General features: G+C 39.5%; 2 protein-coding genes across 5 annotated transcripts in view; one reads left to right on the top strand and one right to left on the bottom strand.

Annotated features, from left to right (window-relative positions):
* The window catches only part of LOC117416887 (glomulin-like), a 13,482-nt gene extending 10,065 nt beyond the window's left edge, over window positions 1-3,417 (bottom strand). The window contains exons 1-5 of one of the 4 annotated variants that reach the window (XM_059035047.1): window positions 3,331-3,417; window positions 2,474-2,558; window positions 1,887-2,012; window positions 1,294-1,407; window positions 73-181 (exon numbers count right to left, since the gene is read on the bottom strand). In XM_059035047.1, the coding sequence (XP_058891030.1) occupies window positions 73-181; window positions 1,294-1,407; window positions 1,887-2,012; window positions 2,474-2,512 (388 nt within the window). In that variant the 5' untranslated portion in view covers window positions 2,513-2,558; window positions 3,331-3,417. The other 3 variants (XM_059035049.1, XM_059035046.1, XM_059035048.1) reach the window with 3 other exon arrangements.
* On the top strand, window positions 3,306-22,809 carry LOC117417312 (putative RNA polymerase II subunit B1 CTD phosphatase rpap2). The gene is made up of 13 exons (XM_034029366.3): window positions 3,306-3,453; window positions 3,646-3,691; window positions 3,949-4,063; window positions 4,198-4,296; window positions 4,774-4,839; window positions 5,113-5,201; window positions 5,892-5,927; window positions 7,429-8,341; window positions 11,322-11,416; window positions 11,907-11,987; window positions 14,559-14,627; window positions 21,897-22,056; window positions 22,564-22,809. Exons 1-12 carry the CDS (start codon window positions 3,321-3,323, stop codon window positions 22,039-22,041), a joined length of 1,887 nt encoding a protein of 628 aa, XP_033885257.3. The 5' UTR covers window positions 3,306-3,320; the 3' UTR covers window positions 22,042-22,056; window positions 22,564-22,809.

Here is a 22,809-nt window from a genome sequence, read left to right as displayed (position 1 = left end):
ACTTTACCAGTCCGCACACAAAGTACAGTATAATAGGTATGTGCTTAGAGGTTACTTGTACTGTGAGGTTACCTGTCTGTAGGGGTTGCAAAAGCAGTATGATGGTTTCTGCTATGTTATCCACATCAGCATCTTCAATCTGCTCAAGTAGGCCCACCAGAAGCTCTTTAGGACTACAAACCTAAAATAAATAAATAAATAAATAAATAAATAAATAAATAAATAAATAAAGCGCTCACCATCTGCTTTCCTAGAAGTAAAAGCAGAAAGCCACTAGCGACTTTCATTTATAGCAAGCGTCAAGTCAGAAAGTCTGAATTGCCTATTCTTCCATTAACCGGAAAGGGGTGGGGATCTACAACAATTCCAACACTTCAGTTTTCAGGGTTTGTAAAGCAATTAAGAAAACAGTTTTAGACCAGCTATGCAGTACATATACCGAGCATCTTATAACATTTACTTTTTGAAAAAAAAAAAAAAAGTAAATAAATGATGGACATTGACTAAATGTTTTTGGTTTCTTTTTAATCACTCGATCATTCAACCTTGACCATGACTGAAGCATATGCACTTAATCACCTAATTAGTGAGACAGTTGATTGTACACTGGATATGGAGTGATTTCAGCTGTTGAATTGCAAGCTTGAATAAAAGCAATAAAGAAAATCACAAAAAAAAAACAACATGCCACGTCTGTCAAGAGAGCAGCGCCTTCGTGCAATCGGCACGTTAAGGCTGGACTAGGGAAGTGTACTGTGGCTCGCCGTCTTGCGTGTTCACAGCCAGCAATTTCAAACCCTGCAAGACGATATAACCAGATACACTCTGTCAATGACAGGCCACGAACTGGGAGACCAAGAGTAACAACACCTGCCCAAGATGGACAGATGATTTTGCAGCATCTTCGTGATGTCAACTGTTAATCAGCACCTGCTCTAAAACAGAATTTGTCATTTTTCAATCACATCTTGTGAATTTTCTTTTGATGCTCAGTATACAAAAAAAAGAAAGAAAACATTTAAACACTGATTTGGAAATTGAACTAACTTGTCAACATCATTTGGTGTGTACTTATACCCCAGTGGGATGCATATAACTTGTGATATAATGTATTGTTTATAAATGTGATTTAGACAAAAAAAAACACAATGGGCTAATGACAACCAGGAGGGTAAGAAGAGAATATCACAAACCTTCTTACGTATCAATAAAATACACAACTGTACCAATAGCAAAATTACAACATGAAATACAAGAGAATTGCAAAAGCATCTGTCCCGCAGTTCAACTCACTTCTAATACATGTTTCAGTGTGGTCAGGCAATGCTGGAGACTCTCTGCTTCCTTCTTTAGAACAATTTTCACAAGCGGGCCCAGCAGGTTCCAGCCCATACTCTTCACAATCTCCTGCAAGAGGGCTCAGTATTAATGACTGGTGTCAGTGCCAGAGGTACAGAGGAACTATCCCAGTAGGTCTACCTTATGTAGCCTTACCTTAGGTATGGTAGTTCAAGCTAATCCAGGTCTTTGAAACCAGATGCATATGACTATTCAATTGATACAGTAAAGTTAACACACGCACTGTTATAGAAGACGGTTTTCATAACCTCGCTAGACAAGATAAATTGAGGACTGCATGTGGAATGTCCTCAAAAGTTGCCATCAGAAGAACCTCAGTAGCAGTACTGTACTGTACTTACAAAGGGAAAAAACTGAACTGCATCTCCCCCAACACAATCTACACATTTCCCAGCGCAGCTCTGGCCTCAGTGTTTGGGCACTGGTCTTGCTTAATGCATTGCAATGGGAGGCGTGGCACTAACAGAAATGTGTGGGGTGATGACAGACAGACAGACAGACAGTCTGATAGATAGCGTGTGAAAGACCTTGTTCTTCTCATCGGTTACGATGTCCAGCACCTCAGCTGTCTTCCCTTCCTCCAGGCAGGACCGGCCTGCCATCTGGAACTGGTCGTAGTCTTCCGCTTTAAAGCCATCATCCGGAATCGCTTGCTACAAATAATAAATATAATGAAAAGAAAAAGCAGGAAAATCGCATTTGTTTAAATCTACAATCACATGCAATAATGAATTAGAATCCCTATTCATCTCCATAGCACGCCAACGGCTGGTTTTACAGATAAGCACTAGTTTTGGACTGCTTTAAGAAACGTTAGATAGTCCAAGATGAGTGCAAATCCGGGTCTGTGATACCAGCTGTGAAACGCTACATTTATGCCAGCCAGGTAGCCCAAAGGAATCTGTCAACAGATTTGGATTTGTTAGGCTAGGCATGACAAAAAAAAATAAAATAAATAAAAAGACATCCATCAGGGACCTCTGATAATTCAACTACAGACCAGAGCTACAATTACATTGTTGTGCTGATTTTTGTATTTAATTGTACTAGCTAATTATTATATTCACTGTTTGTCTACTTCAAAAAATCAATTTCTTCATTGAGGTTAACCTACACATCTCCGTATCACGTCGTGAAGTTGATGTAAAGCCATTTTTACTCGCTTTCAAGAGCTTTCCGTGGACATAACACCTGTAGAGCTGAAAAATAAAAAAAGGTGTTTTTTTTTTTTCAGTTGCAATTCCTCTCTCCCATTCATGTAGCTATATTAAACATGATAATCTTCTTTGAACCCTACCTTTTGTGTGTTTTTTTTCAGTTTTGTAATATTATAGTTTTGTTTTTTTTTTTTAGTCTAGATTAAGTTGTACAAAGCAGCTCCTAGAAAGGTCAGTTTATTGTCGGCTGTTCCTAAACCTCTTAATAAACTGGTATTATAGGATTTGCTTGACAGGCGCTGCGTACTTTCTACAGATTTGTCTTAAAATATGCTATGCTATGCTATTTTCCCTAACTAGAAGGGCGGTTTTTGTTTTGTTATACTACTGCAATATTTGTTTTTAAAAAATGTTAATAAATAATGAGAAAAAGAGTAAGAAAACACACCATATTACAAACAACCAACAGAGTGAGAAATAAGCACGTAAAACGCATTCAGCGAGAATCATTGCTCAACTTCAGTATAATTATGTTGATATCACTGGGGGTGAACACGAAGAGAAGAGAATTACAGCAGTAGCAAATTGCTATATCATAGTCTTATAGAGATTTAAAAAATGAGTCACCATTTGAATACAAATAATAGACACTTCCCTTGTCGTTCAAAGTTTTACTGACTTACAATTCCGACAACACTGCCTAAATATTCATCAAAATAGGCTTGTGAACAAAACGTTAAATTAATACTTTGATTTGATTTTCATAGTTAAAACTCGCCAACCTCAAGCGTGTCTATTTAGGATATGCACTCACCGTTTCCTGGCCCTCTGTTTGACGTAAACAGAAACGTCACGGGTAAAAGGTTACGAGCAGAAACAACAAGCATGGCGGAGATTCAGAAACGCAGCGGCCGATCTCCAAAATCTGGCAGGCGAGGTTAGGATATTTAAAGTTTTCAGAGTTTTTATACTATTTATAAAATTGACCAGTAACGCATTAAAGATCAGAGTAAAGTGAAATTGAATCTTGATCAGTTGTTGGTCATTCATCAAGCTGTCTGTTGTGTTTAAGTAGGTAACATGCAGTATAGTTAAGAATGTTTCTAATTGTGTAATTCTCTTTGCACAGGAGGAAAGCCAGTGAAAACCGTGACAATTGAAGAGGCAGCTAAACGGTAACTGCACCCCATAGTTTTTGAAAGCCAGAGACCCATTGAATGTGGTATTTATTAACAAGTGCATGAATTGACACGCAGTAACACAGTTTAGTGGACCAGCAAAGCATGAATAAGTGTTTAACTGTCCGTTAGGTAACGCTTACTTTAGTTTGTCAAGAACCACACTTATAATGTAGATAAGCAGTCGGCTCAAGTCAAGATAACTGAAATCTCTCAGTGAGTTTTTAACTAATGGGATCTTCATATAATTTCAGGAAAGAAGCTCTGAAGGAAGCTTATAGGAAGAAGTATGAAGAACAGCAGAGAGGATGGCAGATTGTGGAGCGACTCCTGGCGGATAACATTGCAGAAGAGTTTTTGGTTGACTGTGTATGCATTTACAGTACATCTTTTATAATTAATGTTGTTTTATACACTATCCTAATGTACCTAAACACTGATAATGCATTAGGACCGATACAAGTGTATCAAGTGCTTAATCGAACACCATTTTACCATTTCAGGCAAAGTTCATCTCTCCCGCGAACTACAAGGACACAGTGGAGGAGCGTTTTATCCTCAGGATGTGCGGCTATCCTGTTTGTCAAAACAAACTTGTCAATGTAAGGCCACTCTGTGTTTGTAGTCTCATTATACAAGGAAACACGGACATCATTGCACAGCGTTCACTTATTGCATTCCATCTCTGCCCTGGGTTTACAGCTAGATACCCAGTTCAGTCCTGAATCGCTAGCAATGAAAAATGGTAGGGACCAGTCGGTGTACCTTTTCTGTGTTAAGTGTTATCTAAGCCCCACTCTAACAACACTAAATGTGGTGTTGAATATTGCAAATTCAACTGTATTATATGTGGAGTAGTCTGTAAATACTGGCACATTGCTCTTGGTAAAACAACAAGGCCCAATGTACTAACATGACCACAGTGCTAGATGTGTTTGGAGGAGAAGCATTCTCCACATGCAGAAGCAACATCATTCTCCAAAACCAGAACTTTCTAACCCTGTACCAGCATGTGTTGTACTTCAAAACATGAAGGAGTCTCAGTTACATTGATCTCTCATTATCTGTTTTCTATTTAGGTTCCTAAGCAGCAGTACAAAATCTCAATCAAAACCAATAAAGTGTATGATATTACAGAAAGGAAGGTATGTGGATTTATTTTCATTGGATTCTGTTTCTGGTGCAGTCGATCATGCTTTTGTCAATTTTTTAAAATGTTTTATATTAATTATTAATTACATTTTGTAATCCTCAATTTAGTCCTGAATTGCGTTTAGTGAGTTTTAATAACTGTACAAATCAATGAATGGGCCTGCAGTTCTGAGCAATACTATAAAAACTGTTTATGAAGGACAGAGGTGGTTATGTTTTGCATTATAGATGACATCGTTTTTTTTTTTTTTTTTTCAATCTTGCAGTGTTTCTGCAGTAACTTTTGTTACAAAGCATCAAAACACTTTGAAGCCCAGATTCCCGACAGCCCTGTGTGGATGCGAGAGGGTGAAAGGTATATTTCGTCCTTGAAGAAAACACATGTTAACCCAAGACTTGTCAATAATATAATATGCATAATGACTTAAACAAGAAAAAAAAAGCTCTTTTCAGCTAAATTTCATCTTGGATCCATAATGCAAATTCAAACAAAAAAAAAAACCTAACTCATTAGTTATTTTTGGAATGTTGTCTAAAGTTTTTATTAATGAAATTCAGTTTTATGTGAATTTCATAACTGTCTATTACAGTTGAATGAATATAAAACTGTATTTATTTAATGAAAACTCAGTAGTCAAGTTAATTTTAGTTAGTGTGTAGCAGTGCCCTCTAGTGTCATTGAAATGATTTTGATTCAGTCTTCCCTCTGTTGTGGGAGAGCACAGTGCTGTGGCTTTGTCTTTAAAAGCCAACAACAGACAGAAAAAAAGAAAATAACTACCAACTAAAGAGAGTCACAATTAATGGGAGTTAAAACATGACATCGGATGATTAGCGTGGTCACTTTGAGCTGATAATACCAGTAATTGAAAATGAGTTCCGAAAGTGTGTTCTGAAAATCAGAACCCGTAGTTATATAAGAGGTAGTGCAGTCTTATTTTATCTTTTTTTTTTTTCTTTTGTGTCAATGTGTACACTAAGCATTAGCTCATGGAGATCATGTAAAATGACAAACTACACTGAGTTTCTTTTGTTCTCTTTTTAGACCTCCAGATGTTAAATTATTGAAGCAAGGACAAAGGTATTTCTATTCATGCATTTCATTGATCTACCACATTAATAATCTAGATGGTAGATACCTGGGTGATAAGACATATTCAGGCAGGTTGGTAAAATGGCACAACAAAAATAGAAGACCTTTAATTGAATGGTAAGGAGTGGAAGGCATTGGAACACACTCCTGTTTACTATGAAATGTTGTTAATGGAGATAGTGTTTACCAAACATGTTTCCACAGCTACTGTTACCTACAGAACTAGGTTGCACCCTATTGAATTCCTTCTAAGTGTTGTGCCATGGAGTTATAAAAAGGTGACTCGGAGCTGTTGCTAGCTCCATGTAATATTAGACCTGAGCAATCATTGATTTCCTGTATCGGCCCCCTCTAAAGAGGCCAGATTATGCCTTTTATAACAGATCACCAGAACAGTACTGATTTGTCATGTAAATGGGAAGGTAAACGTGTTTGCAGTGTTGGATTTACTGTGCAGCTGCTCGGTGTCTGCATGTCTATTGCTCTGTGATGATAGCCCTGGACAAAGGGCACAAAGCAAATACATCAGCAATATCAATTGCATCATATTCGTGCGTGTTGTCGTTTAATTGGTGACTGGTGATTTCTTTTTTTAACAGTTCCTGTAATTCACTAAAAAGGAGTATTGGCTTAGATGTCATGCAACAGCTCTGTTGCCCTCAGTTTTGGACCTTGAAATAAAAGTTGTATAATGTGTAATCATTTCATATTAAATGTAATTTGGCACCTTACAGAAATATTAGCTGTATAATTATACTTAATTCTTACAAAATAAAATGCCATTGACCACTGAATGATTGTCAACAAACCAGAATGAATGTGCGGATGTTTCAGTAGTACCCTGTCAAAGTGCCTCCTCCCCCTTCCGACAGCAGTGCTGACGTGTGTTCGGGTCACCTGGCGTTCAAACTGTAGTCATTAATTTGAAGGTCAGGTTTACATTATAAAATTAATTAGTTTCTCTTACCACTTCCACAGGGACTCCAGATGAACTGCTCCCAGTCTCATGGGTTGGGTTGGGTTGGGTTGGGTTGGGTTGGGTTGGGAGGGGGGAGGTGGGGGAACTGGTTAAGGCAACTGGTTTCTTTCCAAGGTTGTCTGGATCCCTTCCAGCAGGTGCAGCAGTAAGACCTGAAGGCATACAGACTCCAGTGAAACACAGAAGTGGTTGTCTAATTAGAGTGTGATGGCTCAGATCACAAGCACGTAATACTTTTAGTAACACATCTCAAATTGACATTTTGGTTATATTAAACATGTACAACTGTAAACTGTTTGGTATAGTTCCACTTTTTGATGGTGTCAGGTATTCTGTATCGATTTCAAATTTTAAATAGGTTATCTGGACAGCACTATACATGTCATTTCTTTGTATGTAACAAATGAACCCTCAGATGATGACATTGCTTATAAACAAAGACATGCATGAGCTGAGCCGCACATGATAATGCTGTTGCTAATATCTCTATTCCATCTACTTAATATTTAGTGGCAGCTCCGGCGAGGAGGTGAAGATAGCTGAAGATCCCATCGCTCCGTCTCAGATTGAAAACCCGGACATCGCAGACATCCGCCTTCCCTCAGACTCTGCCGGCAGCGAGAGCGATAGCAGCGACCGTGAGCAGGACTTCGTCTCCAGCATTGTGACAGGAGGGAAAGCGGGGGCAGGAGAGCAGGAGCTGGCGCTACACAAGCGGCGGAGACGGACTCCCAGCGCCAGGAAACAGCATACCCAGCAGACACGGACCAAGCTGGAAGCAGGTGGCCGTGCCCTAAAAGAGGCCACAGAGAGTTTAGGCAAATGCAAAATCAATCAACCCAAAGACCTTGCCCCCAGCGTTTCAGTACCAGAAAATAATGTTTCGCAGCCTGTGTGTGGGAGCAGCGTGTCCAATGAAGACTCCAAGCCCGGGGCTGAAACCAGTGCAAATCTGTCCAATATAACGTCGGTAGGGGTCAGCAAGCGAGGGGCTGAGGGGCTGAAGAGTCTGCTTGTGAAGTTCAAGCCTGATCATCCTAACGAAGCTGATCTCGCCATCGTAAAAAACAGCTTGCTTGAGATGCTTAAGAAAACGCTTGCCGAATGGAAGACAGAAGAAACTCTGAAGTTTCTCTACGGGTCAGACTACAGACCTAAAAGTCCGCAGGTGGCTGCTGCTGCTGCTTCAAGTGTGGAGGAGGAGCTCGATGAAGATGACCTAGTGGAGTTCCTGGACACTCTTGATATCAGTGACCCTGGTCAGTGCGCAGACAAGAAAAGGTGCCAAGGGTCAGAAAAATCTCTCCAGCCATTGCCAGATTATACAACCCTGAAGAGGGAGACAGATTTACTCAGTCTGAAGGTCAGAGAGTTTTATAAAGGGCAGTACATGCTGCCTGAAAAAGAAACTGAAAATAATGCGGTGAGTTGGCAACCACAGTTGCAAATAAGATCTGCCTTTTGTCTTGCATATAACACGTAGGCTGTTGTACTGTAATATGAGAAGAGCTTAGAATTATCGATGTCAGGGTGGAGATTTATCTCGCTACTAACAGGTAGAGCTCAATTGAAGATACCTGATAAACTCCTTCAGCATAGTGCCAAAGATGGTCAACTGAGGGAGAGGCAAAACACCTCCCCTGAAATCATAAATCTGAAAGCAGCTGGGCTTTCTGACTTTGAGTGGGGTGAGAATCAGCTTGTGTCGTACAGCAACCTGAACCAATAATAATCACACCGTGCAGCCAATCTTAATGTGACACATTTTCCCATCTGATCCAAATCTGAAACACCTGACCCTAAACTCTTCCAAAAGCTTTGTATCCAGACAACATAAAATCATTCATAAAACTCCGAACTCACTCTGAAAAGATTGCAAACACTGTGAAACTGAAAGTTATTTGGGGTTGCATACTCTTTAATCTGCAGTAACTTGATTATTAATACTTCTCCTCAGAAAGAACACTACTTTTATGAATGCATTCATTCCTCAAAGCTAGAAGAAAAAATGCAACTGAATATACTGTATGCTGTGGGTGGTGGGGGGGATAGAAGACAACATTTATCCATTACACCTGTGAATTGTTTTTTATAATCCCCTCGGCCCTTTATATTCTAGATATGAGTCACCCCCTCCCCCACCCCCCAAATAGTTTGGTATCCTCCAGTTTGTAGCTATTTGTTTATCTGTTGCATCAGCTTGGTTGCATTAAAATGCTTTAATTATATTTTGCACATGTTTCACTGTGGCACTATATACCGCTAAGCAACCCACTAGGTTGACAATGATGTCACTTCCTCCAGTTTGTTTAGTGTTGCTTGTCCATGTAATGGTTTCCTTAGTAACAAGCGTAGGTGTCTTGTGCGTTAAAGGATGATGCATTGATGTCTAATACAGGAAGCTGTGAAAATCTGGCAGTTTCAGTATCACAGCGAATCAACCAAAATCAGATCGAACTGATAGCAGGTAAAAAAAACACAGACGTTATTTCCATTTTTAAACTGCACTGATCATCTTCGCTAATCTGGTTATTGGACTCTTTATGTTATTGATATATCCTATAAAGAAGGCATCACAATTCATCGATACACAGTGAATGATTACACCCCTAGCCACTGGTAAGCCTGTGGTCAGAGCAATCGAAACGCATCTCAATTGATAGATCATTAGGTTGGATAACCTCAAACTACAGTTCTGTATAAGCTTGTTATCACTTTTGTCACATATTTACTAATTCTGGCCACTTCAGATACGAACTGGAGATGGGTGCTCTGCAGATGTAGGTGAAAGGTTGCTGCATTGGCACTAAAGGGTCCTGAAGCAAAGGTGTCATTTCTTGTAAATTGCCTGCTTATCTGCTTGCAGCCCTCTTCACATGCTGGTAGTTGATATTGATAGCCACTAGGTGGCAGCCTTTTGTATGCTGTGAAGTGAGTAAAGTGATAAGTGAATCAGAATGTGATTGAGGATCATCCAAAAACGATTATTATGAATCGTAAGTACCAATCTACCACTATTGTATATGAACTCTAGATGAAAACGTTATTGGAGCCTTGTTAAATAAGGCTGTAATTGCAGTGGACCTGAGTGTAACAAACAGCTCTTATAATGCTTAGGTTTTCTCCTGTCTTTACATGGCTCTATCTCGGTGACCCTGTGTGTGAGTCATGATATGAGTAAGAAGAAAACACCAACAATGACGTTTCTGCTTACAAACCAAGACAGGACCGCACTTAGCACTGATGCAATAAATGTTGAACAAACGGTTCATTTTAGCTGCTAATTATTATTATTATTATTATTATTAGTTTATTTAGCAGACGCCTTTATCCAAGGCGACTTACAGTGACTAGGGTGTGTGAACTATGCATCAGTTGCAGAGTCACTTACAATTACATCTCACCCGAAAGACGGAGCACAAGGAGGTTAAGTGACTTGCTCAGGGTCACACAGTGAGTCAGTGGGTGAGGCGGGATTTGAACCGGGGACCTCCTGGTTACAAGCCTGTTTCTTTAACCACTGGACTACACAGCCTAATAATGTGATATATATATGGATTTAAGTATTGTTTTCTTTAAAAAAAAAACAGACAAGCGAAGTGCTTTAGTCAAATAGCAAAATAAAGTTCCTAATGTCTTATTAAGAACTGAATTAAAACAAATTGCTCTTCTCAACTACAAAAGGGAATTAAAAGATGCACTGGTTAGGGTCATTTCACTGTCGCTGACGTAGCATGCAGAGCAAAACACACACTGTGGAAGCCTAAAGCTATTCATATACAGCCAGCACAGAAACAAAAACCAGTCAGACCTCGTTGTGTCTATTTTATGCATGCAAGTGTCCTGTACTGTCATACAACTTGAAATAGATGCACATCTTCAGTGATACGCAAGTAGAGATTTCCTGTAAAAGATTAAACAACCCAAAGACATTGTGATATATCCACACCGCTAGAGTATTTTTGAGCTTACAAAATATGTATTTTTATCAGTCACAGTAATACAGGTTTTAAAAATGTCACAGCAATATAGGTTTTAAAAATGTACCTCATGTAAGTACAAGGTGCAGCTAGCATAATGCTTCTGAACCATGAATTACAATTGAGCAAGGAACTTGAACTCTGACACTGTCATGGGTTTGGAGGATCTATTTCTTCTCATTGGTGCTAAGTTATACTTCTATAAAGTCCAGAATGATATGCCTGAGTAGATGGATGTCCGCTTGATGTACAGTACGTACATCTACACTTAGACAGTCTTATCTGCTGAAAGTCTTTTCAAATTCCATTCAAATTGTGCTGTAGTTTTTCACAGACTGACATCTCTATACAAGCTAAGATTTTGAAGAATCTATACAAGTGAGATTGGTTGATTCCTTTTGCTGTTGTTTTTTTTTTTTCCAGAATGGTGGCAACATGGACCCTCCTCTTCCATTGGTTGATTCCAGTGCTCAGCACCTTATCCAAAAGCGCATTGTTGTAGACAAATTGAATAGAAGGTATGTGCTACAAATCCCCCTGCTGTATATGCTGTATACACAGCTACTGTTGACCGCAAAGTTTTAATCATATAGAATGCATATTTAACCAGCAGAGACTAGCTGTGAACACAGTTCTCCACAGGGGTCAGTATATTTGCAGCAGCAGTGTGTGTTGCCTTGCACAACTCACTACACATGCCACTTCCTTATCATTGTATTGACCACCTTGTTAGCAAGACTTAAAAAAAACAGTGGCCAGAGATGTGAGATAGGACGGTGATAAAAACATCTACCCGTGTTTAAGATCATTCAAAATAAGACCCCTTGTATATTCTCTCTTTTTATAGTCCATTTTATTCTCTTGCATGCTGCATTACTAGCCATTATATTACTATTTATAGACGCACATTTTTACATTGTCTTGTCGGACCACTAGCAGGATGTTATAAGGGTTGTGAAGAAGATTAAAATGTCGGGGACTTTGAGGTTTTCTTTTTTTTCTCTTAAGTTTAAAGGATATTCTGGGACCTCTCCGACTTGCATTGTGTGATGTCTCTGCTGATCTTAACAACCTCATCAGAACCTTCAGGTGAGTCCAGCTTTAATGGAGCCCACCAGCGGTTCACCAGTTCAATTAAATCTTTTAAGCATTTAATATGTAAAAAGAATGATGAAGGATGATGGGGAGAGAGATGCAGACAGCAGGCACACAGAGAGACGCTGACTCCAGTGAGCAGCTTCTGTTTTTTTCTCCTCCATTGGCTTCTAAAAGAGCACATTTAGTTCAGCTCTTTCCAGCTAGAAGCTCCTCGGTCATGGTAGCTGAGAAGCGGTCTGAAAAGACCCTGGAGATGTTTGAATTATTCCCTGGAGGTCAGCCTGGGCTGCAGCGAGTGGGAGTGACCTAATAAATTTGATTTCAATGAATTGACTTTATATTCTCCCTCTAAATGTAGTCAGTGATTGGAAGTCAAGGAGCAGAGGTTATGATTGAAGTGTTAGCACACAGGCTGAATCGAGTTAGAAAGACCTACTTTAGTATCACTGGACTGATTAAAGCAGATACATTTCGGCATAGGGCAATACTTGCTTACAGTTTTAGATATATTTGTAGTTTATATTTTAAATTCTTATTCTGTACAGTTTGTGTAAAGCTCATCTTAAAACAAAGATAGAATTGTATCGCAATCCCTTTTTCAGATAATTATTTTTTTTGTATTTGTTTTGTATGAAGAATAAAATTTGAAGGGTAAATACTGAAACGCATTCGCCGGTATATTTTGCTAGTCGCCACTCACACTGCAAACGGTCAGCTGGGTAATTGTGTTTAAAGGATCATTCACTTAACGTTTTTATCAGTTTAGTTGTGGCTAGCAGCTTCATGCCATGCTTTGAGAAACCCACAGCCTGTCTTCAGAAAAAAAGAAAGAAAAAAAATAACCCTTCCACTTCGCACAAGTTTGTAAACTGTTGCGAGTGGAGCAGAGAGAATCGGGCTGAGAATTAATGGAATTGCTTGTTCTCGGAAGGGGGATCTTGCTCTCGCCTACATTATAAAAGCTTTGCTTTTCAGGGCCCTACTGCTGAGACTGCCTTGTTCAAAGGCAGAAAAAGGTCAGGCGCTTTCAGAAACAGAACGCCACACCTGTGGGTTGCATGCATCGCTGTAGGACAGGTGGCGAGTAACAGCTCTGAGACAGATCAAAAGGTTACGGTTTCCAGAGGCTTGGCTGTCTGGCTGGCACACACAGTGCTGGGATAATGCATCAACAGATCTATATTGCCTTATCTGTGCAGCTAGCCAGCTCCTCTCTGGGTCTGTTTTGTAAATGGCATTTTGATAGCAATTACTAGTGTTGAGTTGTTGCCAATCAATACTAACACAGAAGAAGAGTTAATTGACACAGATAACTGCTTCCCGTCGTTGATCTAAGAGAGTGACACTTCACCATGCTCTAATCAATAGCGGCTTCTTGTCGAGCACAGGAATAACAGCTCTTGCTGTTATTTTGCAGGGTTACCCCGGGTGAATTTGAGCTGTGTCTTCCATTGTAACTCATCATGACAGATTAACTGGCATGTTACACGTGAACTGTCTGTCAAGATGGTTTCATCAGGCATTTCGGAGTGGTTTTATCACTGTCACGGCTATCGATCGGGAGCCTGGATTCTTTTGTTTTGGTTTTGCATGTCTTTACCCAAGTGGTCAGGAAGGGGGGAAGTTTTTACTGTAGTTTTGGTTTATTGCTTTGATATTTTGTGAATCTGATGCTAGGTTGCCAGATTGGTTGCGAGTGGGTTTATAAGCCCCATCCATACTCCTCCTGAAACAGCTTGCACTGAATGGCTATCGCAACGACACAGGAAGCTCTTACAGTGACTGGATATGATTTAGCAGTGTTTGATTTCTGAAGCCCTTTACTATTCAAGCAGCCAGATTGAATATGTTTCCTGGAATTATCGAGCACTCGGCTATTCAATTTCCACCTTGTAAATCAAGTTTAACCCAGCTTTACTTTGTTTACAGAGCTGCTTCCGTCTGGAATCACCGTGTGACTGCTCTTGCATGGCCTGCTAGTTCTGGGAATTTCAGAACCACAGCAGCGACAATGAATCTTGCATCAATATACCTTTTCCTGTAATTACGTGCATTTCAGCCACATACTGTATTTACATTTGTCCACCCAAATGTGATCAAAATGTTGCAATACAGTACTTGTGTGAATAAAAAGGCAAATATCCTTTTAAAAAGAAAAGGCATCAGTTGTAAGAAGAAAGCTTACACCTTAACTTGAAAGCATTTCAGTTGGGGTGTCTGTGTTCAAAGCATACATACCACTGTTGGCTTTGGTACTTGGTAGGTCCCGGCATCATCTTTACATTAGGGTTGACACTTTTTGAAGAGGTCAAATCTGCACAAAGCAAACTGCAGAGGTCAGAGGGCGCATGAACAATTACTCATTTTGAACCTTCCGTTGCAGCATCACTCTTGATTCTTAGAAACCAAAGATTCCATTTCCAACAAACATAGTTACCATGACATTTAAAATCTTTAAATATACCGCCAGTGTTTATTCACGAATACAAACTCCTTTAATAAAGATCAGCAATACTGAAGAAATATTAATTGGTGTGTTTTTTTTTCTTCTTTTGATTACAGGTTTACAAGTTCTAACATTATTCACAAAAACCCAGAATGGACTTTAATTTCAGTTGTTCTTCTCTCAGTGTAAGTATTTTTTTAAAATGTATTTAAATGGAATAGTGTGAAAAAGTCCAGTTTTATATTGGATAAAGCAAAGCCCACAGATTATAATTTTGATGCCATGACATTCTGCTGGAAAAATGAGGGTACACTGGATTTTTAATTGGAAATGGATACAAATATGAGTATTCGTAAAACATTGAAGCCCTGTGAATTTACTGGCAAGCAGATTATTTATAAATACATACATACTTGTAGTATCATTCTCGTTGACATGTGACATACAAATGCTGCCATATTGGTAGAAGATGATAAGTACCTCGCACTCTGAGGTACTGGCCTCTGTTTTGTCTGGGGGAGCATTACCCAAATCACTGTCACATTGTTTTAACCTCTTACTATATGAATGATGCAGACCATGTGCTTTGAGATAGTGTCTTCACTGTTGGTACATTGCTGTTTTCTATGATTCTCTCAATAAAATTCCATTACAACATGTATTTGTTACAACTCCCATTGCTAGTTTATTTGATTTTACTGTATTTTTATGCATCTAGTTCTGTTAAAGCAGGGGATCCCAGATACTCAGATTTACCACTACTTAGATCAATAAAACAGACCCTGAGTTGCTTACCAGCAAAATGCAGCTAATCAAGAAATATGGGCCGATGGGTTTTCTGAACTATTTTTAATGTAGCTATAAAAAGCAGCGACGAGTCTGTGTGTGCATGAGAAGACTACTGCAAGAGAATCATGCTGTCTAGAAACCAGGGAGGATGAATAGCTGACATTTGAAAGCTTCCTGTGCAAATGAAAGGTTTCTCGGGTCTGATGTCAGCTTGTGTAGGTGTGATAATTGGGGACTGCTGCAGATTCCAGAAAAGCAACACCACAAGGAATGCTCAGTTTTGTGTCCAAACTGTAAATCCATTGCAAAGTAGGCTTGCTCTGTTGTAGGACTATAAGGCTGCGTTCTGCTGTTTTTAATACGAATACTTTCTGGATGAAGGAACTCCTGCATGCAAATCGTGGCCCTATTAAGCAGTTAATGTACTGGTAATTATAATAACAAGGGGTGTGCTGATACTCGTAATTGCCTTTCAGCAGTATTTATATCCATTCATTTTAATGTTGATTTCAAAACAAAAAAGCTGTCCTTCCCTCACCTTTACAATTATGTACCAATCAATGGCGATTAACTTTCACACTGAATGTTTAAAAGCTGCTTGGAGGTGAATTTTCCTCAGTTTTTTTTATCTATCCAAATAAAAAAAAATAAAACGGAGAGAGGTTAGTTGCATGGACATTTTCGTCTACTTCAAATTTATATGCATTGAGGGAATTATGTTTGTGTTTTATTAAAAATCTTCACTACATTGAGTTTATATACAGTTTAGGTACATATTGTACAAATATTCACAAACATTTCCTGCCAGTGATATATATATTTTTTTCTTTAACGATAATTCTGCTGTACAAAAAAATATGTGTTTTAGACATTTCAATGAAATATTGATGTAAAGTATTTTGTCATGAAAAGCAATGCAGCAAGTCAGAAAGAATGTCCTAATGACAGGTGTTAGGACCAGGATTCAGAGGCCCTGCAAGCAGAGCTGTGACTGTGGGTCCACCCACTGGGCAAACTCATTAGCTGTAAAAGACTTCACACAATCCAGAGTGAGCCCTAGTTCAATATTTGCACTGTTTTTCAGCATGATCATGTTTGTGTTGAGTGTTTTGCATAGATCTTCTTTAATAAGTAATTTTGAGTGAGTCACTTTTGCCACGTATATGGGAGTCATAGAATATATAAAAATGCACAAGACTCGCACACATATTGATGATAGTGAAAAGTAATGGTGTTAAATTTGAAAATGCAGGAAATGGGTCTGCAATATGAACAAAACAAGGCGCGTGCAACATTTGTAGTCAACACCCCATATCTCGGCCCTGGGATCAGGAAAAATGCTGCTTTTTTCCCCCGATGTGTGGGGTGGAGCTGTGATGTTCAAGCTGTGTATAGTAGTTTTGTTGACTGATTTACTGCACCATACGGTAGATGCACACTGCAGGCTTGTTGAGGGTGGAGCACTCTGTAATCCAGTGATTTCCATGCTGCTCTTGTATAAGCCAGCAAAGCGGTTGACTTCTCACAGGCAGCACCTTGGTGAGGGCTTGCACTTCACAGGAAAGAGGCAAGCATTTCTTTAAAAAGATTTAATCAATCAATAAGAAATGCATAAAAACCTACATTTAACAAAAAAAAAAGCACTTTTATATCGCACGCAAGTCAACTTACAAAACTTTTTTTTTTTTTTTAAATGAGGAAATATTTTTTGAAACTTGATTAAACTCCAGCAGTGAGACCGGTATAATGAAAGACCTTTTAAAGTTCTTTAATTTTGTTAATTTAGACTTAAAAACTAGTTGTGGAAAGATGGCCCACTGTTTTATAGTTTTTCGATTTCTTCAGCCATGAAAAGTATAATCGGATATTTATTTTTAAAAAGATTTCAGCTCTCTTCTGAAAAGATAAAGGGAAGAGGGAAACAAAATACTTGGGACAGTTTGGCTGTTCTGCTTCTGCTAATGACTCTAAGCAAGAGGTTATATAGCAAGCGAAATAGCCTGGTAGGGTGTTGATGTGTACCGTTTATGAAGTTCATCGTGCAGTCAAATATATGCAACTGTGTCACTGCAATGAAACAAAGCAAGTATAGTTTGCTGTCTGTCTCGTATAGTTACTCTAAACATACTCCTAAATGGATACTGTAACTAACTGTAATTGGTATTTTATAACCTTAAGAAGCAATATATTTTATTACAGAGATCATTCTGAATATTAATTGTACGACTTGGGTAACTAACGATACTGAGGTCATGTTTGCATTTCTGGAATTGTTAGCTCATTTTTAGCCCATTAACTTGCACAATGCTCTAAGAGTGTCAAATTCATTTCTTAAAGAAATACTGCTGCGTTTCCCAACTGTTTCTTTCTGTGGCTCCTTCCTGCCTTCAGAATGAACTGTTGACCCCACTCCGCACACCCTTAAGGCTCCTAACTTGATAGCCCCTCCCTTTCACAGCTAAGAGCTCCTATCTGTACTATACACAGTAAAAGACGTGCCAGTAGCATTCGTGTACTGAAGCTCTTCACACTTCGTTTGTATAGGTGATGGGTGTAATAATTACCAAGCCCTCCTTCGTGTTTATTTTGACAGTAAACACACAGTGTTAAATATGCTTCAGTTTACCTAAGCAACCAGCTCTTTTACATGAGCCTAGTACAGTGCTTTCTAAATCTAAATCTAAAATAAAAGGCCAAAATTCAAAACAGAAGAAATACAATTTGTATTTGTTTTAGTAAGCTGATTGTTTGCAGTTAATTTGATGAGAATACACTGTAATACAGGGCACCCCTTTTATAACGCTGCAGTCGTGAGCCATAGTTGTAAGGCCGTGCTATTTGTGTTCTGCCTAACAGGTTATGACATTCTGGGCCAGGACAATGCTGCCTTCTAACTGATTCTGTGGTTTAAAGGGTCACCTTTTAACATTTCCGTTTGATAATGTAAAGAACATGTTTGTGCTGCTAGGTCCTAGCATTAAAAGGAAGTTCATAATGCTGCTTCAAGTAAGATGAAAGCCAAGCAAACCTCCTTGTTTCACCCTCCCAACCTCAGCACCGAATTTTACCAAGTGTCTGAACCCTGCAGGCCAGGGCCCAGCCTAGGAAGAGTCTGCCTGGACTGGTTGTGTGACCAGCAGTGGTCACTGAAGAGCACTAAGGCATATCCCAAGCCCTCTCTCCTCCTTCACCTTGCAGGAATGCCAAGGCCAATGCAATTCTCCCATTTACCCTGCACTCGAGACTGCAGTGTTTTTACTAGGTGAGCCACTGGGGACCCTGTTTCAGAGACGCCTGTCATTTAAACATTCTTCATTCAGATGAATCCCATTTAAAATAGGTTGTTTAAGAGCTGCTTTGTGATTGACTGAATTGAAACTAGACAGCAGTAGATCAAAGCATGGTGCTTTCGAAACGTTTTAAAAGACAAAGAAGCTTTGTTTCAAAATTGAGAGTCACAGTTGTAGTACTGGATTTTTTAAAGATAGAATGATTATGTAAGTATATACATTTCATGTATGATATGTGCAGGCACCTGGCCATGCCCCGTGGCGGTACAGCTAAAGATGACGGCCTGCGTGTGCACTGGAATTTCGTTAGGTACAGCTGACCCCAGAAGTGACTGGTACACCAAAGGTCAAACGGCATTCAGGGACACTCGGAATTCTGGGATTTAGTGGCTGCATCACCTCTTGCATAGATTGCATCCGCCATTGTTGTAGTTAAATTAAAATTTCAAAGTGCAGTGATGTTGCGTCTGGGTACATAAGGGAATGTAAGGGTACTTCCGCCCAGACTAGTTTGGGACTTAGCGGGTGTGACATACGAAACTGTACCTCCTGAAACCAGTTTGGACTTGCCGAGGTGCACTCAAGTGTTGCTAGTGGAAACGGGGTATAATAGGATCAGGTCTGTTTTATCCAATTGTTTCTCGGTTTTAGTTATTACTAGAAGCAGCTTGCATTGTATTGTATATGTTGGTGTTTCTAAAAATGTGTCAGACTGCTGCTATCCCTATACACATCTGTAGGTTGTTATTGGTTCTCACATAGAAGCTGCCATTTCAGGACCTGCCATCAAATATTAATAACCTTTTCATGGAAAACAATCTTTACTCTGGAGGCAGTGTATATTTTGTTGCTTTTACAAGCTGCTGTGCTGATGGATCGTGTCTTTGCAGGTTTACTGAAACAAAGCAGAGCAGCAGGTCCAGGGGCTCTTTGATTACTGTGAAGAGAATAAAGAACCAGCATGGGTACACTGTACTGCTAGGGTTCCAGGAGTCATTTCAGCATGGGTTTGAACACTGTACTGCTAGGGTGCCAGGAGTCATTTCAGCATGGGTTTGAACACTGTACTGCTGGGGTGCCAGGAGTCATTTCAGCATGGGTTTGAACACTGTACTGCTAGGGTGCCAGGAGTCATTTCAGCATGGGTTTGAACACTGTACTGCTGGGGTGCCAGGCGTCATTTCAGCATGGGTTTGAACACTGTACTGCTAGGGTGCCAGGAGTCATTTCAGCATGGGTTTGAACACTGTACTGCTAGGGTGCCAGGAGTCATTTCAGCATGGGTTTGAACACTGTACTGCTGGGGTGCCAGGAGTCATTTCAGCATGGGTTTGAACACTGTACTGCTGGGGTGCCAGGAGTCATTTCAGCATGGGTTTGAACACTGTACTGCTGGGGTGCCAGGCGTCATTTCAGCATGGGTTTGAACACTGTACTGCTAGGGTGCCAGGAGTCATTTCAGCATGGGTTTGAACACTGTACTGCTGGGGTGCCAGGAGTCATTTCAGCATGGGTTTGAACACTGTACTGCTGGGGTGCCAGGAGTCATTTCAGCATGGGTTTGAACACTGTACTGCTAGGGTGTCAGGAGTCATTTCAACATGGGTTTGAACACTGTACTGCTAGGGTGTCAGGAGTCATTTCAGCATGGGTTTGAACACTGTACTGCTGGGGTGCCAGGAGTCATTTCAACATGGGTTTGAACACTGTACTGCTGTGGTGCCAGGAGTCATTTCAGCATGGGTTTGAACACTGTACTGCTGGGGTGCCAGGAGTCATTTCAGCATGGGTTTGAACACTGTACTGCTGGGGTGCCAGGAGTCATTTCAGCATGGGTTTGAACACTGTACTGCTGGGGTGCCAGGAGTCATTTGTGGTTATATGTGGCTGTATTCAGATGCAGTTGGTGTATCAAAATTAACAATAAAATGTGAGGGAACGCTACACCTTTGTTTGTCATCCGAGGAGAAACATCTTTGTTCTGATGGTGTGATAAATGCGTGATGGGTTTCTTTTAATATTTCTTCTTCTTCTTCTTATAAATAATTTCTTTCAGCTCCGCTGGTTGCTGACAGATGTGCAGTTAGCATAAAGTCTTTTGTTTAGATCAGGTGAATTACGAATAGCCTGCCACAACAAAAGAACAGACTGTATCTGTTTCAATAAGGAGAGGGATTACTTCTGCAAAATATACAAGGACCATTTCAGACTATGAAGTGGCATCTTTATCTCTGTGCAAACATTAAATTTGTTTGCTAGCACAGTTTTATTTACTGGCGCAGGCTTGTGTATTACAGTGCAAACCTGCTTTATGTAAAAACGCACTGTGGCGGGGAGAAGCTTGTCCAGCTCAGCCTGGGCTGAGGGAAATCCTGTACAGAGCCCCCTCCTCCCCTTCATTGTAAATATGTGTGGATGTATTTCTGCAGGTGTGATGTGTTTCAGCCTGTAAACGCTGTGTAATTAAGCTTTTATTTTGTGTGCGTGAAAATCATAAAAGTGCCCTTGCATTCATACACAGCCAAGTATATCATGTCTACAGTATAGTGCAGTAAATAGCCACAGTTCAGGGGCATTCCGTTTTATATTATACCCCTGAACTATAATTTCAACATTTTAAATATTTCAATTACATGAACAATGATTCTATTAGAGCCATGAATACAGTGTAACTGATCATTTTGTAGAATTGTGTACCGTATTGTAGTTTAATTGCCAGGCAGTCTGGAACAAGTTATTGTGTTTAGATTATTGCATTTGCCAGATGCTGTGTAATTCATTGATTCATCTTGTTAAGCACAGTTGTGTGATTTTGTTTTTCCATCACTAAGGACTGTTGGTTTAGATAATGAAATAAGAGGATAATCTTGAGGTTCATTTGCACCACCCTACGACTTTAAATCTATCCACTGTATAAAGCAGAAGTGACTCCCAGATCGTAAAATGGGTATTTTAAACCCCCCATGTCCTTTTGAAGGCTTATTAATAATTTGATGTCGGCCTTCCTATTCAGTGCTTTGTGAATCAGAAATGCAAAAGACTTTCATGCCACATACTCACAGGACTAAAAATACATTGCTGTGATTATCTGCCCACATTTATTGATCTGCATATTCTGATAGTTATTTTATTCATATTTGATTTGCCCTTCGGCAGAGGGTTAAAGTTTCTTAATAAAAAAATAATTTGAGAGGTCCCCAAGGAAAATCTGTTCTGGGTGATGGCTGAAATCTTGGCTTAGTTCAAGATGCGTGAGATACCTGCAGTTGAGTGAGGCATTTAACATTTGAGTTTGTTTGAGATTCTTTTTAAGGGCTATATAAATCACAAGACTATAATGAGATGGTCATGTTTTTACCTGTTCTCTCTTTGTAGGTTAACTGCAGTTTCCCCCTTGCTTCAGGAATCTTTGAAAAGCCCCACTTCTATAGAGTTTATTTCAACATTCATGAAGAAATTGAATCTGAAGGATGAAGATCTTGAGAGTTTAGTACGCATCATAAAATCTCATGGAGACTGATCATTTAGTAACAAGGTTAGTAACGCCACCCTACAATTACACATGCTCTATTAGGCACAGGATCCCACAAATACTATAAAAGTGTCTATATGTACAATGTGGAATACTGTAGTATATGATAATAAACTGAATGAATTACTATCATTATATACTATCATTTTATAAACTATAGTGTTTGGGCCACTACTATAACATAATATACAGTAGTTTTATATATGGGATGAACTACAGAAAACAAACCTAGCTGAACACAATGAGCTGTAAATATCTTTGAGGGGGGGGAGGGGAGGGGGGCGTTGCTAGTTTTGTTTTTACTACTTTTGAAAAACAGGTTTACTTTCACATTTTTGACTGGTTTACAGACCCCAATTAGAACTAATCTTAGACTAAGTAATGCATATCTAGGTGTAAAGCAATTAGTACAAATTTGTGATTTGGGATATATGTGTTGTACAATAAGGTTATTTTCTATTCAGGTTTTAGATTTGTTGACAAACTGAATTGACTCTGGTTCTTTTCCAGTGGCCTGCCTCCCAGATCACGCTCTCATTGGTCACAGGAAGAGGAGGTTCTCTTCCAGGAGTGCAGAGACTGAACTCAATGACTCAATTCACGGGCACAAGAATCGCTCTCATTGCAATGAATTAACAGTCACACAATCAACAGAGACATTTACAATAATGTTTACACTTGAGTTACAGAACTGATTGGTTGTAAATTGACTGCTAAACTATCACTCAATAAAATACGTTTTTGTTCACCTCAAAA

The sequence above is a fragment of the Acipenser ruthenus genome, chromosome 12 (genome assembly GCF_902713425.1).
Source record: "Acipenser ruthenus chromosome 12, fAciRut3.2 maternal haplotype, whole genome shotgun sequence".
Classification (NCBI taxonomy): Eukaryota; Metazoa; Chordata; class Actinopteri; order Acipenseriformes; family Acipenseridae; genus Acipenser; species Acipenser ruthenus.
The sequence above is the reverse complement of the archived record's forward strand: the minus strand, read 5'-3'. Positions and strand labels throughout refer to the sequence as shown.